Genomic DNA, 20234 nt, shown 5'->3' with positions numbered 1-20234 from the left:
TTTTTATTTATTTATCATTATTATTTTTTTCTTTTTTTTAAATTAAATTTTTTTTTTATTTTTTTAAAAGAAAATGTTTTTGGAATTTTATCAAATTTAAAATTATTGTATTAATTTTTATTGTTTTCTTTCGTTATGTAAAATTTTCTTATTTAATTTTTTTAGCAAAAACTTTAATGAAATAATTTTACATACCAACATTTTATTTATTACCAATTTTTCCCCTATCACAGCCCACTGTACTTTGCCCTTCGGCAATATGTTACAGTAAGTGATTTTCGTTGTTTCTTTGCTCTTTTGGTCAAACAAAAAAAAAATAGCATAATATTTCGCAAATTATATTTCATTTTTGGCAAAAACACGCACTAAATTATGCTTTTCCGCTGCCTTAGTGCATGCCATTCGATTTTTTATTACTTTGCCTCCAATTCCTACACAACAAAAAACATAAGGAGCTTATATGAATGCGCCTAAAAGTGTGCTACAAGCGAAAATTTTCACGGTCGTGCCGCACACATGGTATTACGTCAGCACACGTGCGGGTGCCACTAATGAGGGTTATATAATAAATGTTTGGTTTTATTTTAATATTGTTTTTTATGAATTTGGCTATTTGATTGGTTATTGGTTACAAATATTTCTTCAAATGCTTTCAATATATATTTTTGTTGTAAATCTATAGAATTTTTCATGTTCTGCAACCAAGCTTTAATGTGAATTCTTCAAATTTTGATATCCATACCATTTTTATAATATCATTTAATACATTTTCTTCTCATTTCAGTTTCAAACCCATTCTCCATAATTCTTTCACAAAAAAATCATAAATACCATTCAGACATTTTTCCAATTTGTCCTTTCTACTTTCCTACAATTATATTTTTCCAGTTGTTCTCTAATCTTCAACTCCCATGACCGACACACTCGCGGCAACAAAAAGTCATCTAGCCCCCCACTACCGATAATAATAAAACCGCTTAGCTGGGGCTATGAGTCATCGGCATAGTTTGCCTTGGCGCCACATGTCTGCACATAGCAGCAGAGTCGGCATTGCTACACGAACGAATATAAATTTTATATAGCCTATTTGTTGGCGCTGAGCCGGTCGTCGCCACTTACACCATGCAATTCCCTCCACCATCTTACATGCTCGTTTTTAGGTTTACTATCCTCCGCTCGTATCTTAATATCAAGTCATTTAGTGTGTGTGTATTTTTGTGAGTGCGTGTGGTTCTATTTAAAATATTTTCTGGTTTTATTACTATTGTTTTTATTGTTTGTGTACAATGCTCGTACATATGTATTGTATGATCGCGTGCGTTCTTGCCGGCTTTGACTTTCGGCTTTTTATACATTTCTCATTATGATTATTTTACTTTTATTATAATGTACATATATTTATTTTACATTTTAGACCTTCGTGCAATTACGTGTAAAACTATTAGATGGAAATACTGGAAGGGTAAAAAACACAACGAAAAAGAAACGAAATAAATTTTACTCGAGAAGGTTGCATGTGGAATTATTTGGTTGAATAAAATATTGTAAATAATGAATGTCGGTGGAAAAAATTTCAGCGCTTAACGTTATATAATAACTTTAGTAGATATTATGTAAGAACAAATGAGATAAAACGTGGTGCGGCAATAGCCTGCAAATACTAAGGAAAAAATGGGTTCAGTTCCAGCAAAATGGGACAGAATTCTACAAAAAATTGTTCATGCAGATCGTTTGTAAATATTTTAAATAATTCTCAGCAAAAAGGTCAAAACTAAAGCCATAAACATAGTGGAGACCATAACAAGAGTAAAATCCAAAATTGCTAACCTTTAAACAAATGTGTATGGTTTGTACAAGATTTTATTAAGATTTTTTAATGATTTTTTTTTTGTTCCTGTTACTTCTGCAAGGCACATAGGGCCGCAATAATGCATTATTGAAATTGTCATATTTTTTTCGCCCAAACTTTCTCCAGTTAGTCTGAATGCATTCAACTGCTTTCTTCAGGTATGAGCAGGTCTACCGATGCGTCTTTCGAGAAATGACTATATTATTATAATGAAGTTATCTAGAACACCCGATCTTTTATATAAGTTTTATTTAGTGCCCCTCGAATGGAGACTTCTACAGAAAATAAGAGATGATTTTCGATTGGAAAATGACACAGTTTCCTTTTTGCATTTACTTGAAGTGATACGTGATTAAAGTTGCCCAATTCTACTATTTTATCGACGAATAATAATAAAACACGGACTTGAGGAATATAAGAACCATCATCAATACCAATTATTTGGCTTATACTCATCTACTATTACAAAACCGCTAAACAACATTTTATTCAAATTTAAAATTTTGATTTTTTTCATTTTCTACTCGTCATACCTTTAATGTCATACCTTTAATGGTTTAAAAGTATACAGTTTGTTTTGAAAATTCATATGTTTCAATGAAATTCCTGCAGTAAATACCCAATATGGGGTCTATAACTACATATATTCGTATATTGGAAGATGAATGATTTGATGATGAAAAATTGCAAGCATTACTCGATGAAGGCCAACATATTAATATTAAATTGAAGCGCTCATATTTTTTTCGGCAATCGAAAAATGCCCACCTTGTAGCTCAGAGCTTGCCCCTTCTTACTGCCATTTGTTCCGTCCTTATTGGAATGCGGTTCACATCAGAACAGAGCAACAAACATTTGATTGATTCATTCTTGGACGACAAGCCGGCGCAATTATTTTAGGATGGCATTCAAAAATTGACAAACATATGGGGAAAATGTAAGCTTCTGAAGAACATTATGTACTTTGAAAAATACGATTATACTATAAATGTTTTTATTGAATAAACGTTAAAATTTTAAAAGAAAAGCCGCATGAATATAGTTATAACCCGAAACCTTTAAAAAACAATCCAATTCGACTTAAGTCAATTTTCCAAATGAATGCAAATATTTTCATTTCTTATCAAAAGAATAACTAAATAATTATACGACTCTAACAATCTCAATGAGACATAGTCCTAATGAGTGTAAATTGCGTAATGACAACTGACAACTGACAGCTGATAGCTGACAGATTGCTAATTTTAACTTAATAACAAAGTAGCCTACTTTAATTTGTTTTACAAAGTTTAGCATTTGTAGAGAAAATAAAAGAAAATAAAATAATTGATTTTCCATAAAAAAATCACCTCCAATAGTTACTAACAGCCGGCGGCGAATGGTTTTTGCATAACAAACAAGTATATACAATAAACAATAGTAGAGAATTTCATTTGATTTTCGCTTACCAGCTGGCAAAATGGGAGCCCGGCATGTATGGCAGAAGCACTGCATTACCGAATCGCGTACTAATCCAATCAACATGATGACGACTAACGGTGACTAGCGACTACGACGACTAAGTAAACAAAGAAATTTATTGATTTTAAACGTGACTCTTGGATTGATTTACAGCGCAACGCCGACGACGAGATTGAACGTTGTTTGTTTGGAAAGTTGACGGCGCTGTGGCTCTGAGTATGTGTGTGTGCGTAGGTTAGCTGCCGTAGGATTTATTAGCAGTGAAATTAATAGTAATATATACGCCGCGGTGACACTACTGTTGACAGTTGTTTGATGAGTTGTGGGTGGCGGCGATTTTTCCTCGCTGGTTGTTCAAAGACGCGCACACAAATGCACAGAGACACGCAGTGGTTGGGGTTAATTGGATTAGAGGCGCACACGAGTGAGTGTGTGGAGATTTTTGTTGTATGCTTTAATGTGATCGCTGGGTTTGAAATTATTTTAATTTTTTTTCTATAATATTTATTTATTTATTTTTAAAGATATGTTTTTGAAACTTCCAAGTTATTTTCGCTAGAATTTTCTAAATTTTTTATTTTCAATTTTTTACACTTTTGCGAGAATTCCTTTAAGAAAAGTACACTGCAAATACACAAAACACTTTTTTATTAATTTTGAAGAAAATATACTATATATTATCCGTTCTTCAAGTTTTAAAATTTATTTATTTGGATGTTCGAATAATTTCTCTTGTTCTTAAAAATGAAAAAAGACTGTCTCAAAAGTGTTCGACGGCGTGCTTTACGTTTTGATAAACAGTCTTTCGAGATTTTTTTATTTAAATATTTTTTTTTTTTAAACTGCACGGCACTCTGTCTTTGACGTTATTTATGACAGTGCTCCAAAAAAACTGCTATTTTACGGAACAGCTGACTAACGGCAGTATTTTAACGATTTTTTTAATTTTTCAAATTTTTTAGACAAAATAAACTGCCGGCGTTTTAGTGATCCTTTAATATTTCAAATATATATGTATTTCTACTTTTTTACTCTACTGTATTTGGCTTATTTTGTTGAGCCTATTCCAACGTTTTCAACGTAACGTAACGACCGCAACGAACGACAAAGACAAACTGAATGGCAAATATGCCGCAATTTGGATGGATACACCAGCAACGTTAGGCAGAAGGCAGCAGGATGACTGACAAAGAGACGCCAGCACACAGGACGTTAGTCGCTTATTCGAAGTTATAAGCTTGGTCCTGCTACGGGGACGGGTTTTTCGAAAATCAACGCACTACCGCTGTGTTTGTAGCTGTTGTTGTTGTGATTACTGTATTGGCGCCGCTGCAAGGACACTCATACAATGGTATGCAGGCCAAAAAACGCCACCACCAGCAAATACATACAATAACAACACTGACACACGAGTGGCACCCCACAAAAATAGACGGCCGTAATGCGAACAACAACAGCAACAAAAACAACTAGGAAGCATGCGAGTAAATATTGAAAACTCGCACTAATTTTTTAAGCCCGCACAGTCGAGTCAAATTGGTTCACACGCACTAAACTGAAAGCAATTTAATTTCTTAAATATTAACTTCGAAACAATAAATTACTAAGAAAAATAATTTCAAACCAATTTTAATTTAATTTTTTTTTTATTTTATTTTTCTCTTCCAAAATGCACTATGCCACCTTGTGTACTACCAAACTAAACTCACTCACGAAAAACGTGCAAACACTTGCGTGTTTTCTACTTTGGAAAATTCCTTTAGGGGGAGGTTTACGGCCTGCGCTCAGGCTCATATGTTGGGCGCATCGAATTCGAATTCGGTATTCGACTGTGTAGCATTTAACGATGAGCATGCGCACTTGCAGTCTTCGAATAGAATATTGGTGGTGGTTTTGAAATGTGCCTTTGGAGTACTCTTTGGCACTTTTTATGTACTCGCGTAGTTAATGGTGGCTTTGGTTTGGTTTCATGCAAATATTGCATTAGTTATGCAAGTGAATTTTTGTTTTGGCCATTCAAAAGCCGGTTTCAAGTTGGGATTCATATTTTTTTTCAAAAGGAATTTTAATATAACTAGAGTAGTGTATATGAGGAAGCCTTATTTATGGCTTATATATATTGAAGAGGGTAACATATTTAGTTTTTCAGTTATTAAATCTTAGGAGGTTAAATTGTAGTAAAGGAAATGAGACAAAATTGCTGGTGTCATTCAATTAATGAGGTTATGTTCAATTTTTATTTTTTAATTTTTTTTTTGATAATTTGTTTTTTTATTATGTTTTTTAATTTTTTTTTTTTAATTTTTTTTTTTACTTTTTTTTAAGTTTTTTTATTTTTTTTTTAATTGTTTTTTTAATTTTTTTTTTAAATTTTTTTTTAAATTTTTTTTTTTAATTTTTTTGTTTAATTTTTATTTAATTATTTTTTAATTTTTTTTTTAATTTTTACTATTTTTAATTGTAGTAATTTTTCTTTGATATTTGAACAATTTTTTGTTAAATCACTTAAACAAAGTAACTTGCGATTAAAACAGAATATTCGAATATGGCTTTATATTTAACTTGTTTTAATTATTTCTTTAATTTTATCTCTATAAAATATAAAATTAAAAATTAAAATATTTTATATTTTAGAATTTTTATTGGAACCATTTTCATAATTTTTTTTTTAATTATTTCTTTTTTTATTGTTTTTTAAATTTTTTATTTTCCTTTTTAATTTTTTTTTAATTTTTATTTTATTTTTTTTTTTAATTTTTAGATTAAAATTTTTTTTAATTTTAATTTTAATTTTTTTTTTATTAATTTTGTTTATTTTTTTTTTTAATTTTTTTTTAATTTCTTTTTTTAATTTTTTTTTAATATTTCCTTTTAATTTTTTTAAACATTTTTTTAAATATTTCTAAATTTTTTTTTTTAATTTTTTAGTTTTATTTTTACTTTTTTTTTAATTATTGCAAGTTTTCTTTGATATTTGAAAAATTCTTTGTTAAATCACTTAAACAAAGCAACATTCGATTAAAACAGAATATTCGAATATGGCATTATATTTAACTTGTTTTAATTATTTCTTTAATTTTATCTTTATAAAATATAAAATTAAAAATTACAAATATTTTATATTTAGAATTTTTATTCAAACCATTATCATATGGGTTACTTTTTTATTATCGATACCATAACGGTTATAAATTCTATAATAAGATATTAAAAATAACATATTCGAAAAATTCTAAAAATAACAACAATGGGATTAACTAAAAGGAAGTTATTGGCAAACAGATATTTTCCAAAGAATTGTCCGTCCGTCTCATATAATTTCACAATTTTCTTCAAGTCAGTCACACAAAACCCTTGAATTTATCCAACAAACCAAAATCAGTATTTTCCAATATTGAAAATTCCTCACCACTGGCAATACTGCCAAGAAAATATATTTTAATACCTCAAAAAGTCTCACTTAAACTTGCATTCGAACACTTTTCGAAATTGATTGCTTTCGAATTCATACCACCCACTAACCCATACAATCACAGCAACCACCCAGCGCTCTCACTACCACTTACGCGTACAACAAACTCTCTTCGCTCATTTCAGCTAAAACAGACAATTTCACTGCTGCTCTTTAATCATCGGTTACTCGTATAACACAAACTACATATTTGTGAAAATTTCATACGAAGCTGCAGTAGCTAAACAACAACTAAAATTGGATTAGTCATAGCGCCGTTCGTCACGTCAAAGCCAAAAGCAATGGTTGGGATGTAAGAAGTTTTTTACAAACCCAACAACATTCGTGTATGCGTCAAGTTGATATTGACGGCGGAAGAGCTTTTTATTTCAAACGATCTATACACTTTGCAGCCGTTTTATGTCTGTCAAAGTCATACGCTAAACGTTGTGCATTGTCGCCCATTTAAAGGACATGAATTAATTTTGTATGATTAGACAAAAGCAAAGATACTGAAAGAGCAAATAAAATACGTTGAAAAAGAAAGCATTGAAAAGTAACAGTTAATATATACTAGAGGAAATTAACTCTGGATGGGCGAAGGGTTTAGCAGAAGATGACGCGTAAATTATAAAAGACCCGTATAAAAGAATTCGAGGAATTATATTCCAAAAGCTTTCGCTTATAATATAATCGTCATTGAGAATTTTATACGTCCAATAATGTCAATTAGAGTTTAGTATTTATTTATTGACAACTACTTTTCGACCGCATATCAGAATAAAGTTTCCTAAAGCTCTGGATACAAATGTAAGCTCAGTGAAAGCTCACATGTTTTGGCAAACAAACTTTCGTACGTAGAAATTATTTCTATGAAATTATTAATTTATAAAGGAATTCGACGACTTTTATTCCAAAAACTTTCGCATATAGAACTTAATTTCATTTTAGGGGGTTCTTTTAAGAATTTATAATTTATATATTGACAACTAACTTTACGCCCCCATATCAGAAAATCTTTTCTGAAATTTCCAGCGTTAAGCATAAGCTCAGTGAAAGCTCACATGTTTTGACAAACAAAACTTTCGCATGTAAAAAACAATTTTCTTTGAAATAATTAATTTATATAAGAATTCGTGGAATTTTATTCAACAAACTCTCGAATATAGAAAATAAACTTATTTGAGAGGATTCTGCCAACAATGTCCAATTTATAATTTATTTATTGACAACTAACTTTACGGCCCCATATCCGATCTGAAAACTTTCAATAAAGTATAAGTTCAGTGAAAGCTCATGCATTTTGCCAAAAATCTTTCACATGTAGAAACCAATTTCGTTGAATTGATTCTGCCAGTAATATCCAGTTTATAAGATTTTATGATTTCCATATCACAACAACGTCTCTGAAAGCTTTCGATTTAAGTGAAAGAATCTTTCACATGTAGAAAGCAATTTTCGTTGAAATGATTTTGCCGATAATATCCAGCTTATAAGATTTCATGATTTCCATATCACAACAACGTCTCTGAAAGCTTTCGATTCAAGTGAAAGAATCTTTCACATGTAGAATGCAATTTTCGTTGAAATGATTCTGCCGATAATATCCAGTTTATAAGATTTTATGATTTCCATATCACAACAACGTTTCTGAAAGCTTTCGATTCAAGTTTAAGCAGAGTGAAAGCTTAAATTAATACAAGAATAATGTTTCTGAAAGCTTTCGATTTATGTGTAAGCTCAGTGAAAGCTTATTTTCATTAAATATCTAGTAGATATTTATATTTTATATTTAAATATTTTATGATTTAATTTCAAGCAACTTTAGGAAAAGTTTAACTGACTTTTTAATCGCTTCATCGGCTAAGCCATAATTTGAGTAATCAATACCTCCGTCAGCTCTTAATATTGTACACTAAACACTATTTCCTGAATACAAAACAACCGAAACAATCATTCTTATACTGAATTGAATTCACACACAGAGAATTGCACTCCTCATGCAGCTTACAAGCTTTTCATTGATTGCTCATCGCATCGATTCTCAATTAGCTACCTAGTAGAGTTAGTAATGTACGTAAACATTTTGGAAAAAAATGGAATGAAAGCAAACAGTATAAAACGTTTTCGTAGATAATTTACGACACTGAAAACGCCAACAACAAACAACGGCTATTAATACCTGCGAATAAAGGAGCAGAAGGAAGAAAAAATTACAAGAGTGGCGCCAACAATATAACCGCATGCAAGAAATGTTTGTGTGCACCGGCACCAGCAACAACAAAACTAAAAGCTGTGATATAGTGCCGTTACGGGCGGGTAGACAGTGGGCAAAGGCACACGACAGACCAAACCCGGTGACTGTCTGTGACTGACTGATTTGGATGAATCATACATATGTATACTCGTGAATTGGCCACACAAACAAGCAAACGAAAAATAATAAAAAAATTAAATAGAGGAAGTGAAAACTGGCAGGAAAAAAATCCATAGGTAAATGAGGCGGGTAGCTTTTTGAGTCAAAAGGCAGCGATTGAGAACACAAAGCAGCTTAAAAACAGTTAGTCAGGGATAGTACCAATGTCAGCATTAAGGATATTGTACGATTGTGAGCGACAACATAACGATTACCGAACGACTCACTACTGACACAACGAAGGGTCGGACGTACAAAACGAACTAACTGACAGGCGGACAGACTGACAGTGCGGGCCTAAGGGGCAGTAAAACAAGAGAGAAGCGCACTATTTAAAAGTCAACAAAGGTACGGAGGTCCGGTTTTGATATCCATATGAGCCGCAAGACACAAACGCAAATGAATAAAAAAATCCGAAAAAGACAAGAAATTATGCCGATGAATGAATAACTAAATGCAGTTGTATTGGTATGACTATGTATGAGTAAGAGTGTGTATGTTGAGGACGCTTATTTGAAGGGTTTGCGGTTGGCGTCAGCGTGCCAGCCTAGCGGCGCCGACTACGCGCTGAAAACGAACCAGCATGTTACTCATACAACATGGCGTGCAAACGCACAAGTCCATACACATATATATATGTATATTTACTCGAATATATATGTATTATAAAGAGCAAATATGTAGTTGGCCAGAGTAGGAATCGATTCAACTTGAATCGGCTCGGTTAGGCAAATAACAAACAGAAGAAAAACTAGCAAAGCGACCGGCGTTCATGAGGCATGAGTAAGGTAAGGATTCAATATCCTTGCGGTTAAGGCACGCAAGCAAGCATATTAAGTAGAAAAATCCAATGAGTTGAGTGAGTGTGTATGTGCCTGAATGTTAGTGGCTTGTCCACTACACAGCAGGAGCGATCGCTTGCGGTTACTAAAGCACATTTTAAAGTGCTGTGCGGTGACAAAGCGAAGGCGCAGAGCATGAGCATACACATGTGGTGTATAAAGCAGTAAATGCATTCAGGCTACAATATAATGGAGTATCATTGGCATTTGAAACACTTTGATATATGAAAAATATATTGACGCTCTTTAACGCTTCATTAATTCGTTGCATACTCACCGCTTCCAGATTGGTCTATTAGTTAGTATACACATGGTGCGGCACTTTCGTTCAATGTTTGTTGTTGTCACTTACCTGAAAATGGAGAAAGACAAGAAAATCAATAACATTAAGGCAATGAAAGGTAAATATTTGACACAAGTGGACGGTTAACTATATAATAAAACTAATAATATTTGTAAAAAATAATAGAAAAGAAAAGTAAAAATTAAATTTTAAAAATTAAAAAAAAATATATATATATATAAATAAAAAAATTAAAAAATAAATAAAAAAGACAGAATAAATAATAAATAATAAAAATAATAATAAATAAAAATAATAAAAGCATAAATAATATAAAAATAAAAGCAAATAAAGTTTAAAAGAATATTAGATTATATCACAACTACTAGTATTAGTAAACCCATCATTATATGCGCTTAAACCGCCAGTAAATTGCCTTATATCCTTCCACGATTGCCATGCATAACAATAATAAAAACAAATTGCATTACTCCCAACTGACAGCTAGTAATTTTCTGCATAGCGCAAACAAAATGGCTTATTCATATTAAAATAGTATAGAGTGCATATAGCTCTTCACAATTAGAGTCAAAAACATAAATAATAAATAAAAGTTAAGTGAGTTAATTTGTAAGAAGGCGGTACCTTTGTACTACATTTGTCTTTGGGGGACCGCCATTTTTTAAAGAGAGTTGATAGGCCAGGCTATATTAGCATAAATCACTACTATAAATCGATATTTGATGATCATTTCAATCTGGAAATATCGATATTTGTTGATATTTTTAATCTAGGAATATCGATATTACATATAATCTGGTTAAATAATAAAAACTTTTTCAACGGAATTTTTGGGACGAGAATTGTCCATGTACAAAAAATCGATATTTATCGACAAGTTTAGTCTGGGAATATCGATATTCCATATAATCTCACATCTACTACAGCGGCCATATAAAGGAGCGCAAATTTGGTGTTGGATTTGTAGTGGGAGAGAGACTCCGTCGCAGAGTCCTGGCATTCACCCCGGTGGATGAACGTCTAGCCACAATCCGCATCAAAGCGAGGTTCTTCAACATATCGCTGATTTGCGCCCACGCCCCAACGGAAGAGAAGGACGATGTGACCAAAGATGCTTTCTATGAGCGCCTAGAACGCACCTATGAGCGCTGCCCCCGCCACGATGTAAAAGTCGTGCTTGGTGATTTTAACGCCAGGGTGGGTAAAGAATGTGGCTTTGGCACAACAGTCGGAAAATTCAGCCTCCATGACGAAACATCGCCACACGGCCTGAGGCTGATCGACTTCGCTGGGGCCCGAAATATGGTCGTCTGTAGTACCAGATTCCAGCATAAGAAAATACATCAAGCTACTTGGCTGTCTCCTGATCGAAACACGCGGAACCAAATCGATCACGTTGTGATAGACGGAAGACATGTCTCCTGTGTTTTAGACGTGCGTACGCTCCGAGGACCAAATATAGACTCGGAACATTATCTGGTCGCAGCGAAGATACGCATTCGCCTCTGTGCAGCAAAGAATGCCCGTCAACAAACACAAGGAAGGTTCGACGTCGAAAAGCTGCAATCGCAACAGACAGCCACGAAATACTCTACTCGACTTGCACTCCTGCTCTCTGAGAGCACTCATCAGCATCTCGGTATAAGGGAACTGTGGAACGGCATCTCAAACTCACTGCGTACCGCTGCAGCCGAAACAATTGGTTTTCGGCAACGACAAAAAACAAGCTGGTACGATGAGGAGTGCCGTCTCGCAGCGGAGAGAAAACAGACTGCCTACCTCGCAACATTGCAAACGACCACAACACGTGCGGGATGGGATAGATACCGAGAGCTGAAGAGGGAAGCGAGACGCATTTGCAGACAAAAAAAGAAAGAGGCCGAAATGCGTGAGTACGAAGAGCTTGAGAAGCTGGCAGACAGAGGGAATGCTCGAAAATTTTATGAAAAAATGAAGCGACTTAACGAAGGTTTCAAGACCGGAGCATCCTCATGTAGAGACCAAGGTGGTAATCTGGTAACCGATGTCCAGGGCATACTGGGATTATGGAGGGAACACTTCTCCGACCTGCTGAATGGCAGTGAGAGTACAACACCAGGAGATGGCGAACCCGATCCCCCAATCGATGACGATGGAACAGATGTTCCATTACCCGACCATGAAGAAATTCGAATAGCAATTACCCGCTTGAAGAACAACAAAGCAGCGGGGGCCGATAGATTACCGGCAGAACTATTCAAATACGGCGGCGAAGAACTGATAAGGTGCATGCATCAGCTTCTTTGCAGAATATGGTCGGAAGAAAGCATGCCTGACGATTGGAATCTCAGTGTGCTCTGCCCAATCCATAAAAAGGGAGATCCCACAATCTGCGCCAATTACCGTGGGATCAGCCTCCTAAATATCGCATACAAGGTTCTATCGAGCGTATTGTGTGAAAGACTAAAGCCCACCGTCAACAAACTGATTGGACCTTATCAGTGTGGCTTTAGACCTGGAAAATCGACAACTGACCAGATATTCACCATGCGCCAAATCTTGGAAAAGACCCGAGAAAAGAGGATCGACACACACCACCTTTTTGTCGATTTTAAAGCTGCTTTCGACAGCACGAAAAGGAGCTGCCTTTACGCCGCGATGTCTGAATTTGGTATCCCCGCAAAACTAATACGGCTGTGTAAATTGACGTTGAGCAACACCAAAAGCTCCGTCATGATTGGGAAGGACCTCTCCGAGCCGTTCGATACCAAACGAGGTTTCAGACAAGGTGACTCACTATCGTGCGACTTCTTTAACCTGATGCTGGAAAAAATTATAAGAGCTGCAGAGCTAAACCGAGAAGGTACAATCTTCTACAAGAGTGTACAGCTCCTGGCGTACGCCGATGATATTGATATCATCGGAAGCAACAACCGCGCCGTTTGTTCTGCTTTTTCCCGCATGGATAAGGAGGCGAAGCGAATGGGTCTGGAGGTGAATGAGGACAAGACGAAATATCTCCTGTCATCAAACAAACAGTCGGCGCATTCGCGTCTTGGCTCCCACGTCACTGTTGACAGTCATAACTTCGAGGTCGTAGATAATTTCGTATACCTGGGAACCAGCATCAACAACACGAACAATGTCAGCCTCGAAATCCAGCGCAGAATAACTCTTGCCAACAGGTGCTACTTTGGACTGAGTAGGCAATTGAACAGTAAAGTCCTCTCTCGACGAACCAAAATCAAGCTCTACAAGTCGCTTATCATTCCCGTCCTGCTTTACGGTGCAGAAGCTTGGACGATGTCAACATCAGATGAGACGACACTAGGAGTTTTCGAGAGGAAAATTTTGCGCAAGATTTATGGTCCTCAGAACATTGGCAACGGCGAATACCGCAGACGATGGAACGATGAGCTGTACGAGTTATACGACGACATTGACATAGTTCAGCGAATAAAAAGACAGCGGCTACGCTGGCTAGGTCATGTTGTCCGAATGGACGAAAACACTCCAGCCCTGAAAGTGTTCGATGCAGTACCCGCCGGAGGAAGCTGAGGAAGGGGAAGGCCTCCACTCCGTTGGAGGGACCAGGTGGAGAGCGACCTGGTTACACTTGGGATCTCCAACTGGCGCCGAACTGCGAAGGAGAGAGACAGGTGGCGCACTATCGTCGATTCGGCTATAACCGGCTAAACGGTTGCAACGCCAATCACATACATATAATCTCGATAAGTATTGAATTTCTTTCGATGTAAAAAAAGTTATATTTATCGATAATTTTAATCTAGAAATATCGATATTCCATATAATCTGGTTAAGTACTGAATTTTCTTTGACCAGTATTACTTGAACAAAAAGCTTCTATATATAAAAACGATACTTATCGATAATTTTAATTCGGAAATATCGATATTCCATATAATCTGGTTAAGTACTAAACTTTCTTTTACCAGTTCGATCGATTTTCGATATAAACGGATTAAGTACATAATTTTTTTATAAGAATTGGTTGGACAAAAAATGTCTGCACATAAAAATCGGTTTTTATCGATAATTTCTGAATTTATGACCGATAATCTAGAAATTTCGATATTCTATGACACGATTGATTCATCTAAAAACAATAAACCAAAAATATTTCAATAGTATAATACATGGACAAATCCAGTTAATGAACGAAGGAAAACCGAAAGTATTGATTTTTTGACAGAATTTTCGCCACATATAGGCTCGAGTTGTAATAAACATAAAAAATCCTTCGTTCATCAACTAGATAATGTTATTCGAAAGTTGTGTGCAAAATTTGATCAAAATCGCTGCATAACTTTTCGAGAAATCGTGTCCACCAACTTGAAAAACTGAGTTTTGAGATAAATGCGTTTAAAGTTTTACATTTATACTGAAATACAGTCAGCGCATTCGCGGCTTGGCTCCCACGTCACTGTTGACAGTCATAACTTCGAAGTCGTAGATAATTTCGTATACCTGAGAACCAGCCTCAACAACACCGATAATGACAATGTCGAAATCCAGCGCAGAATCACTCTTGCCAACAGGTGCTACTTTGGGCTGAGTAGGCAATTGAAAAGCAAAGTCCTCTCTCGACGAGTAGGCAATTGAAAAGCAAGTCCTCTCATTCCCGTCCTGCTTTATGGTGCAGAAGTGTGGACGATGTCAACATCAGATGAGATGACACTAGGAGTTTTCGAGAGGACAATTTTGCGCAAAATTTTTGGTCCTAAGAACATTGGCATCGCGAATACCGCAGGCGATGGAACGATGAGCCGTACGAGTTATAGGACGACATTGCCATAGTTCAGCGAATAAAAAAACAGCGATTACGGAAAGTCCTAATGGACGAAAACACTCCAGCTTTGAAAGCTGGGGGGACCAGGTGGAGAGTGACCTAGTTACACTTGGGATCTCCAACTGGCGCCGAACTGCGAGGGAAAGTGAGAATCACATACATGCATACTACTTATTGAGAAGAAACATAACTAGAAATCGAATTATCTTTTACTGACTAACTTCGTCTACGATAGACTAGGTTAGGTAATGACTTCGTATTCTTCGGATTTCTAGTTGTGAGTACGCATAAGTTCTTAATAGGCATAATATCTTAAATGATTCTTGTCGTTCGCAATACGCTTATTGTGATTCTCAACTAACTTATAAACATAAATTTATAAGGCCTTTCAACGCATAACCTTACTTCTAAACATAAGACAAACAATTATTTTATAATAAAACATCTGTCGAATATTATTTGAAGTTTTGTTAAAGTAAATAACATTTTAATTTAATAATTACTCTCGTTTCAAGTGAATTTAAAATATGAAAATGGCATGTCATTGTACTTGAAAACAACTCTGCGACGTACTGAGCTATTCTTTCGCTTAAAATTGCTTGCTTAATATTTGCCAATTGTTTGCTAAGTATTGTTATTGTTTTTGTTAAACTTATTGTAAATAAATTTCATAGAAATACCATATATATAATGGTAAGTGTGTTCTGTGCATGATTTTCCATCGAATATGCAGCATGATTGTCATCAAATGTCATTGTCTCTGGGAAAACTGCATACAACAGGCACTTGTTTTATAACTGTGCATGTTATCAGACATGTTCGTCTATATGTATGCATGCATGCATGTAGTATATAGCTTATCGCACAGCCACAAGTAAAGCGCTGTGAAGTTGATAACCCATTGTATGTCCTTCCTGCCTGCCCTTCCCTGGCTCGCACCGTGCCGCGTGCGGTGGAACATTATGGCATTGTGGTGTAATGAACCTTCAACTATTTTTCAGCATTATATACTTATATATTTTGCAAATAGGCATATATAGATTTTTGTGTAATTTCATATACTATATTGTACATAAATTATATATGTATATATATATATATGTATATATACTTATGTATATGAGATGCATATCTTATGTATATTACACTTTTAGCGCTGCTGTCATTGCCACTACTATTGCACAACAACAACAAGTACAAGTACAATACAAAAAGCTTCAGTCATGCTGCGGCAATGTACTGTTATATTGCCGCATTCTCAGCATTGTGCGGCTGCAACACTGAATGTGGCAAAAATGTAAGTTTATCATGTGTTTTGCTGCATTTCACAGCAGCAGCATCAGCAGCATACAACACTCACTTGCACTCACTGCTTTCCGCTTCACTACATATTGCCCTACAAAATCACTATACTATATAGTACACATATATACTATTTGCGGCATGCTACATAATATATGCAGTGTGGAATTGTACTTTGTACACCCGAGCCTTTGCAGCTCCTTATCGCTTTAACCAACTCGACAAAACACCATTTCTTTTGGTGTGAAAATGCATGCGCCTGCTGCGCGATTTCTCAGAAATTATTGCATAGCGGAATTTATAGTGGTGCATGTGCGAGTTGTCTGTGTGTGTGTGCGTGTGCCAGCCGTGGGGCTGTTGTAAATCAAAAAGGAGCAAATGGTTGCACGCCTAAGGCGTCAAAAGCAGCTGCTCCACATATGTGCCCAATATTATTGTATGCAGCCACATCCATATGAATGCACGTCTGTGTGTGTGTGTGCGCATGTAAGTGTACACTTAAGCAGTCAGCTTTTGCTCCCGCAAGCACGAAAAATCTTTATTGCATTATTTGCATATTTCCACAGAAATTAATTGATTATAAGCTGAGGCGATTGAATTATGTGCCAGGCCATTGACTTTTTGTCCGACCTGCCTCAAGGAAGTAAGTCTTTTTATTTTTCTTTGCGCAAAAATTAATTGTTTGGCATGAAAACAATTGCCGAAAGGTGGCGCTGTTGTAAATATAATTTTTCTTTATTGCTTGTTTTAACTTGCATTTAAAATGTTTAAATATAAGTTCATTGATGACAGAGACTCTGATCTATTTCCAACTCGAAAATGCATTCTATAAAATATATCAGACCTGTGAAGAAAGATTTAAGCTTTGAGAACTTTGTCAAATCAAGGTTAGCAGCTCAAGCAGAAGAACTCGAATGAATGATAAGAACTTTAATAATATTTTCTAATTCTGAATTTCGGTGTTGAAAGACATATTCCAAAACTCATTAGTGAAATCCAACGCAGAATCACTCTTGCCAATAGGGGCTACTTTGAACTGAGTATGCAATTGAAAAGTACAAGTCCTCTCTCGACGAACCAAAATTAAACTCTACAAGTCGCTCATTATTCCCGTCCTGCTTTACGGTGCAGAAGCATGGACGCTGGATGAGATGGTACTAGGAGTTTTAGAGAGAAAGGTTGTAGGGAAGATTTATGGTTCTTTGAACATTGTTGTCAGCGGATGTCGCAGTCGATGAAATTATGAGCTGTACGAGTTATACGACGACTTAGACATAATCACATAGACACTGCGAATAAAAAGACACGAGCTACGCTGGCTAGGTCATGTTGTTCGAATGGATGAAAGCACTTCTTTGGTCGATGCAGTACCCGATCGTTGAAGCAAAGGATGAGAAAGACCTCCACTTTTTTGGAAAGATCAGATGGAGATCGATTTCACTTGGTATTTCCAACTGACGGAAAATTACGAGAAAAAGGATATTCCTTTCCCACTTTCCTGTCCCGCTATTATTGATTCTATAATCGAGTAAGGGGTGCCTACGCCAATCACAATAATATTACTAACCCAAAACTAATATTTTGTACTTGTCTAGCTAATATCTCGCTTCAAATTCTATTAAAATTTTTTTGAACCCTTCCGGATTATGGGTGGTTCATGTGGTCGAGTACTAGTGTACTAGCTTTATCGTGAAGCATTGTAAAAAATTCTGAGAAAATAGTATGTACGGAGCTGAGACGATAAAAGAGCTAATCCAGAATAAACTTCAATACTATAATAACCAACTCCGATGAGAATTTGATACAAGGAAATTAAATGACAGATACATCAGAAATATTCTGAACTAACCAGCCATTAACCAATATACCAATTCTCCAAGCTTTCATTAATGATTTGAACAGAAATTCACAGTAATTATGTCACCTACTTCCAATAGATCATAGCTAAATAAAAGTGTCGACTTCGAAATCATGATTTTATGCACATTTATATCTCTGATCTTTGTTTAAAAAGTCAAGTCACATACCTTTTCTCAGATCATAGACATAGAGTATATTTTTTTCTTAAATAATTTGAGTACAATCTAAAACCTTTTAAAGACAAACTTGGCGGTAGTTACCACTAACCAAGCGTTTACATTTAGGTATATCCAACTGGCGAACTCACCTCACCTATAAATTTATAGAAAATATCTAGTTTCCATCAACTTTTTAATCTCCCTGCATATCAATTTTGAACAGTAAAAACACCTACTGACAACAGTAAAAACTCAACCCAACCTGTATACTTCTTCTATTTGGTCGCCTAGATATGAAAACTTCCGTACTACTGCAGCTGCAAAGACAGTAACAACGCCAACAGCATGAACACCTACCAACCCACACTCCCCCCTACGGCAAACGCTTTTCTTACAGGAAATATTTAATCTTAACTTCAAACGAAACGAATGAGAAAAGCAGAAATACCACATTTCAAAGACGCACGCGTAAGCGACGCTAAAGAAACTAGACACGCCAGAATACAAATGTCCAATGCCAATGTGAAGCGCTCAACCAGAAATAAACGCCTACAAGAAAGAATAATACAATAGATATTCGAAAAGACATTAAAAACCAAACCAGTCGACAGACGGGGCCACCAACCGCCAAGTCGTTGGACTCTAGTACTGCAGCAGCGCCTACGAAAGACAAGAAGCAGGCAGTCAGCTGACAGTGGAGTTCGTTTCCGAAGCCTACAAGTGTATTTGGCGAACAGCGCGTAAATCTATATGGATATATGTCTTTGGTAGTATAGTAGGGGTCAGGAGGAAGCGACCTTTTCTTTTTTGCGAAAATAGCGAAACAAAAAATTTGAGAGCAGTGTGCGAAGAGTGGTATGAAATAGTTTGCTGGGTAGGGAGCTGAAGAGCTATAAAGGCATAGCGTGTGGCACCAACTAAACCAGCGTCGGGCACACGATGACGCGCAGAGATAACAGCGACTATTGATGGATAAAGAAGAGTGAGTCTGATGACGAAATCGAGCCATGAACAAAATGAACAACTACAATATAAAGCCAGTGAGAAAAGAACGAACAAATTACAACAACAACAAAGCACACACACAAAATTCGCGTACGTAATTACTAGAAGTGAAGAAGTGAAATGAAATGCCAAAACGGAATGAGAGAAAATTCAATTTGGACACAAACAATGACATTGCGAACCAAGAACTATGGGCGCAATAACAACAACAGTAGAAAAATAGCGAATAGCCAAAGGCGCAATGTTGGAGTCGGCAAATCGTAAGACTGAAGGCGACGCCGCGCTGCTTGGAAACGCCGGCAAACAAGCAACAAAAGCAAAAATAACACTAGCGAACTTCGTATATATATGTGTGCGCATGGGTGCAAAATGAGAATTGAAGTCGACCAAAAGTATAAGTAATATATGGAAAAAACAACAACAACAAATATAGCAAAACTAACATATGAACCCAGTTGATGGCGTGCAAAAGACGCTGGGCGGTAAACAACCGTTGTTAGGTCACAAACTGACGAACGGTGTTGGTGAGCGCAATTTACTATGCCATTGTGGTGTGTTCAAAAAATAACGGGAATTTTAAAATTTCTTAATTCACGAGTTTGAAGAGACCAATTGTACGTGTTTTTTTATTATCTTTTCGTTTGTTAAAGCTCACACATCGTTTCTTCTTCGTGAATACTTGATCAAAAATAATACTGTAATGACGGCCCAGACTTCATATTCGCCAGGCATGACTCCGTGTGACTTTTTTCTATTTACAAAAATAAAGAGAACCTTAAAAAATCTGCGTTTCGCAA

At 35.7% G+C, this 20234-nt stretch overlaps 1 protein-coding gene across 4 annotated transcripts in view; it reads right to left on the bottom strand.

The window, feature by feature from the left end:
- The window catches only part of LOC105215904 (stathmin), a 204731-nt gene that overhangs the window by 110499 nt on the left and 73998 nt on the right, over positions 1 to 20234 (bottom strand). The window contains exon 1 of one of the 4 annotated variants that reach the window (XM_054227736.1): positions 3298 to 3881. The exons of 2 other annotated variants lie outside the window; for them this stretch is intronic. In XM_054227736.1, the coding sequence (XP_054083711.1) occupies positions 3298 to 3373 (76 nt within the window). In that variant the 5' untranslated portion in view covers positions 3374 to 3881. Of the gene's footprint in view, positions 1 to 3297; positions 3882 to 20234 lie in introns of those variants that run through there. One more of the 4 variants, XM_054227740.1, reaches the window with a different exon arrangement.

This window comes from Zeugodacus cucurbitae, chromosome 3 (assembly GCF_028554725.1).
Source record: "Zeugodacus cucurbitae isolate PBARC_wt_2022May chromosome 3, idZeuCucr1.2, whole genome shotgun sequence".
In the NCBI taxonomy this organism is placed as follows: Eukaryota; Metazoa; Arthropoda; class Insecta; order Diptera; family Tephritidae; genus Zeugodacus; species Zeugodacus cucurbitae.
This window is presented reverse-complemented; position numbering and strand designations above follow the sequence as displayed.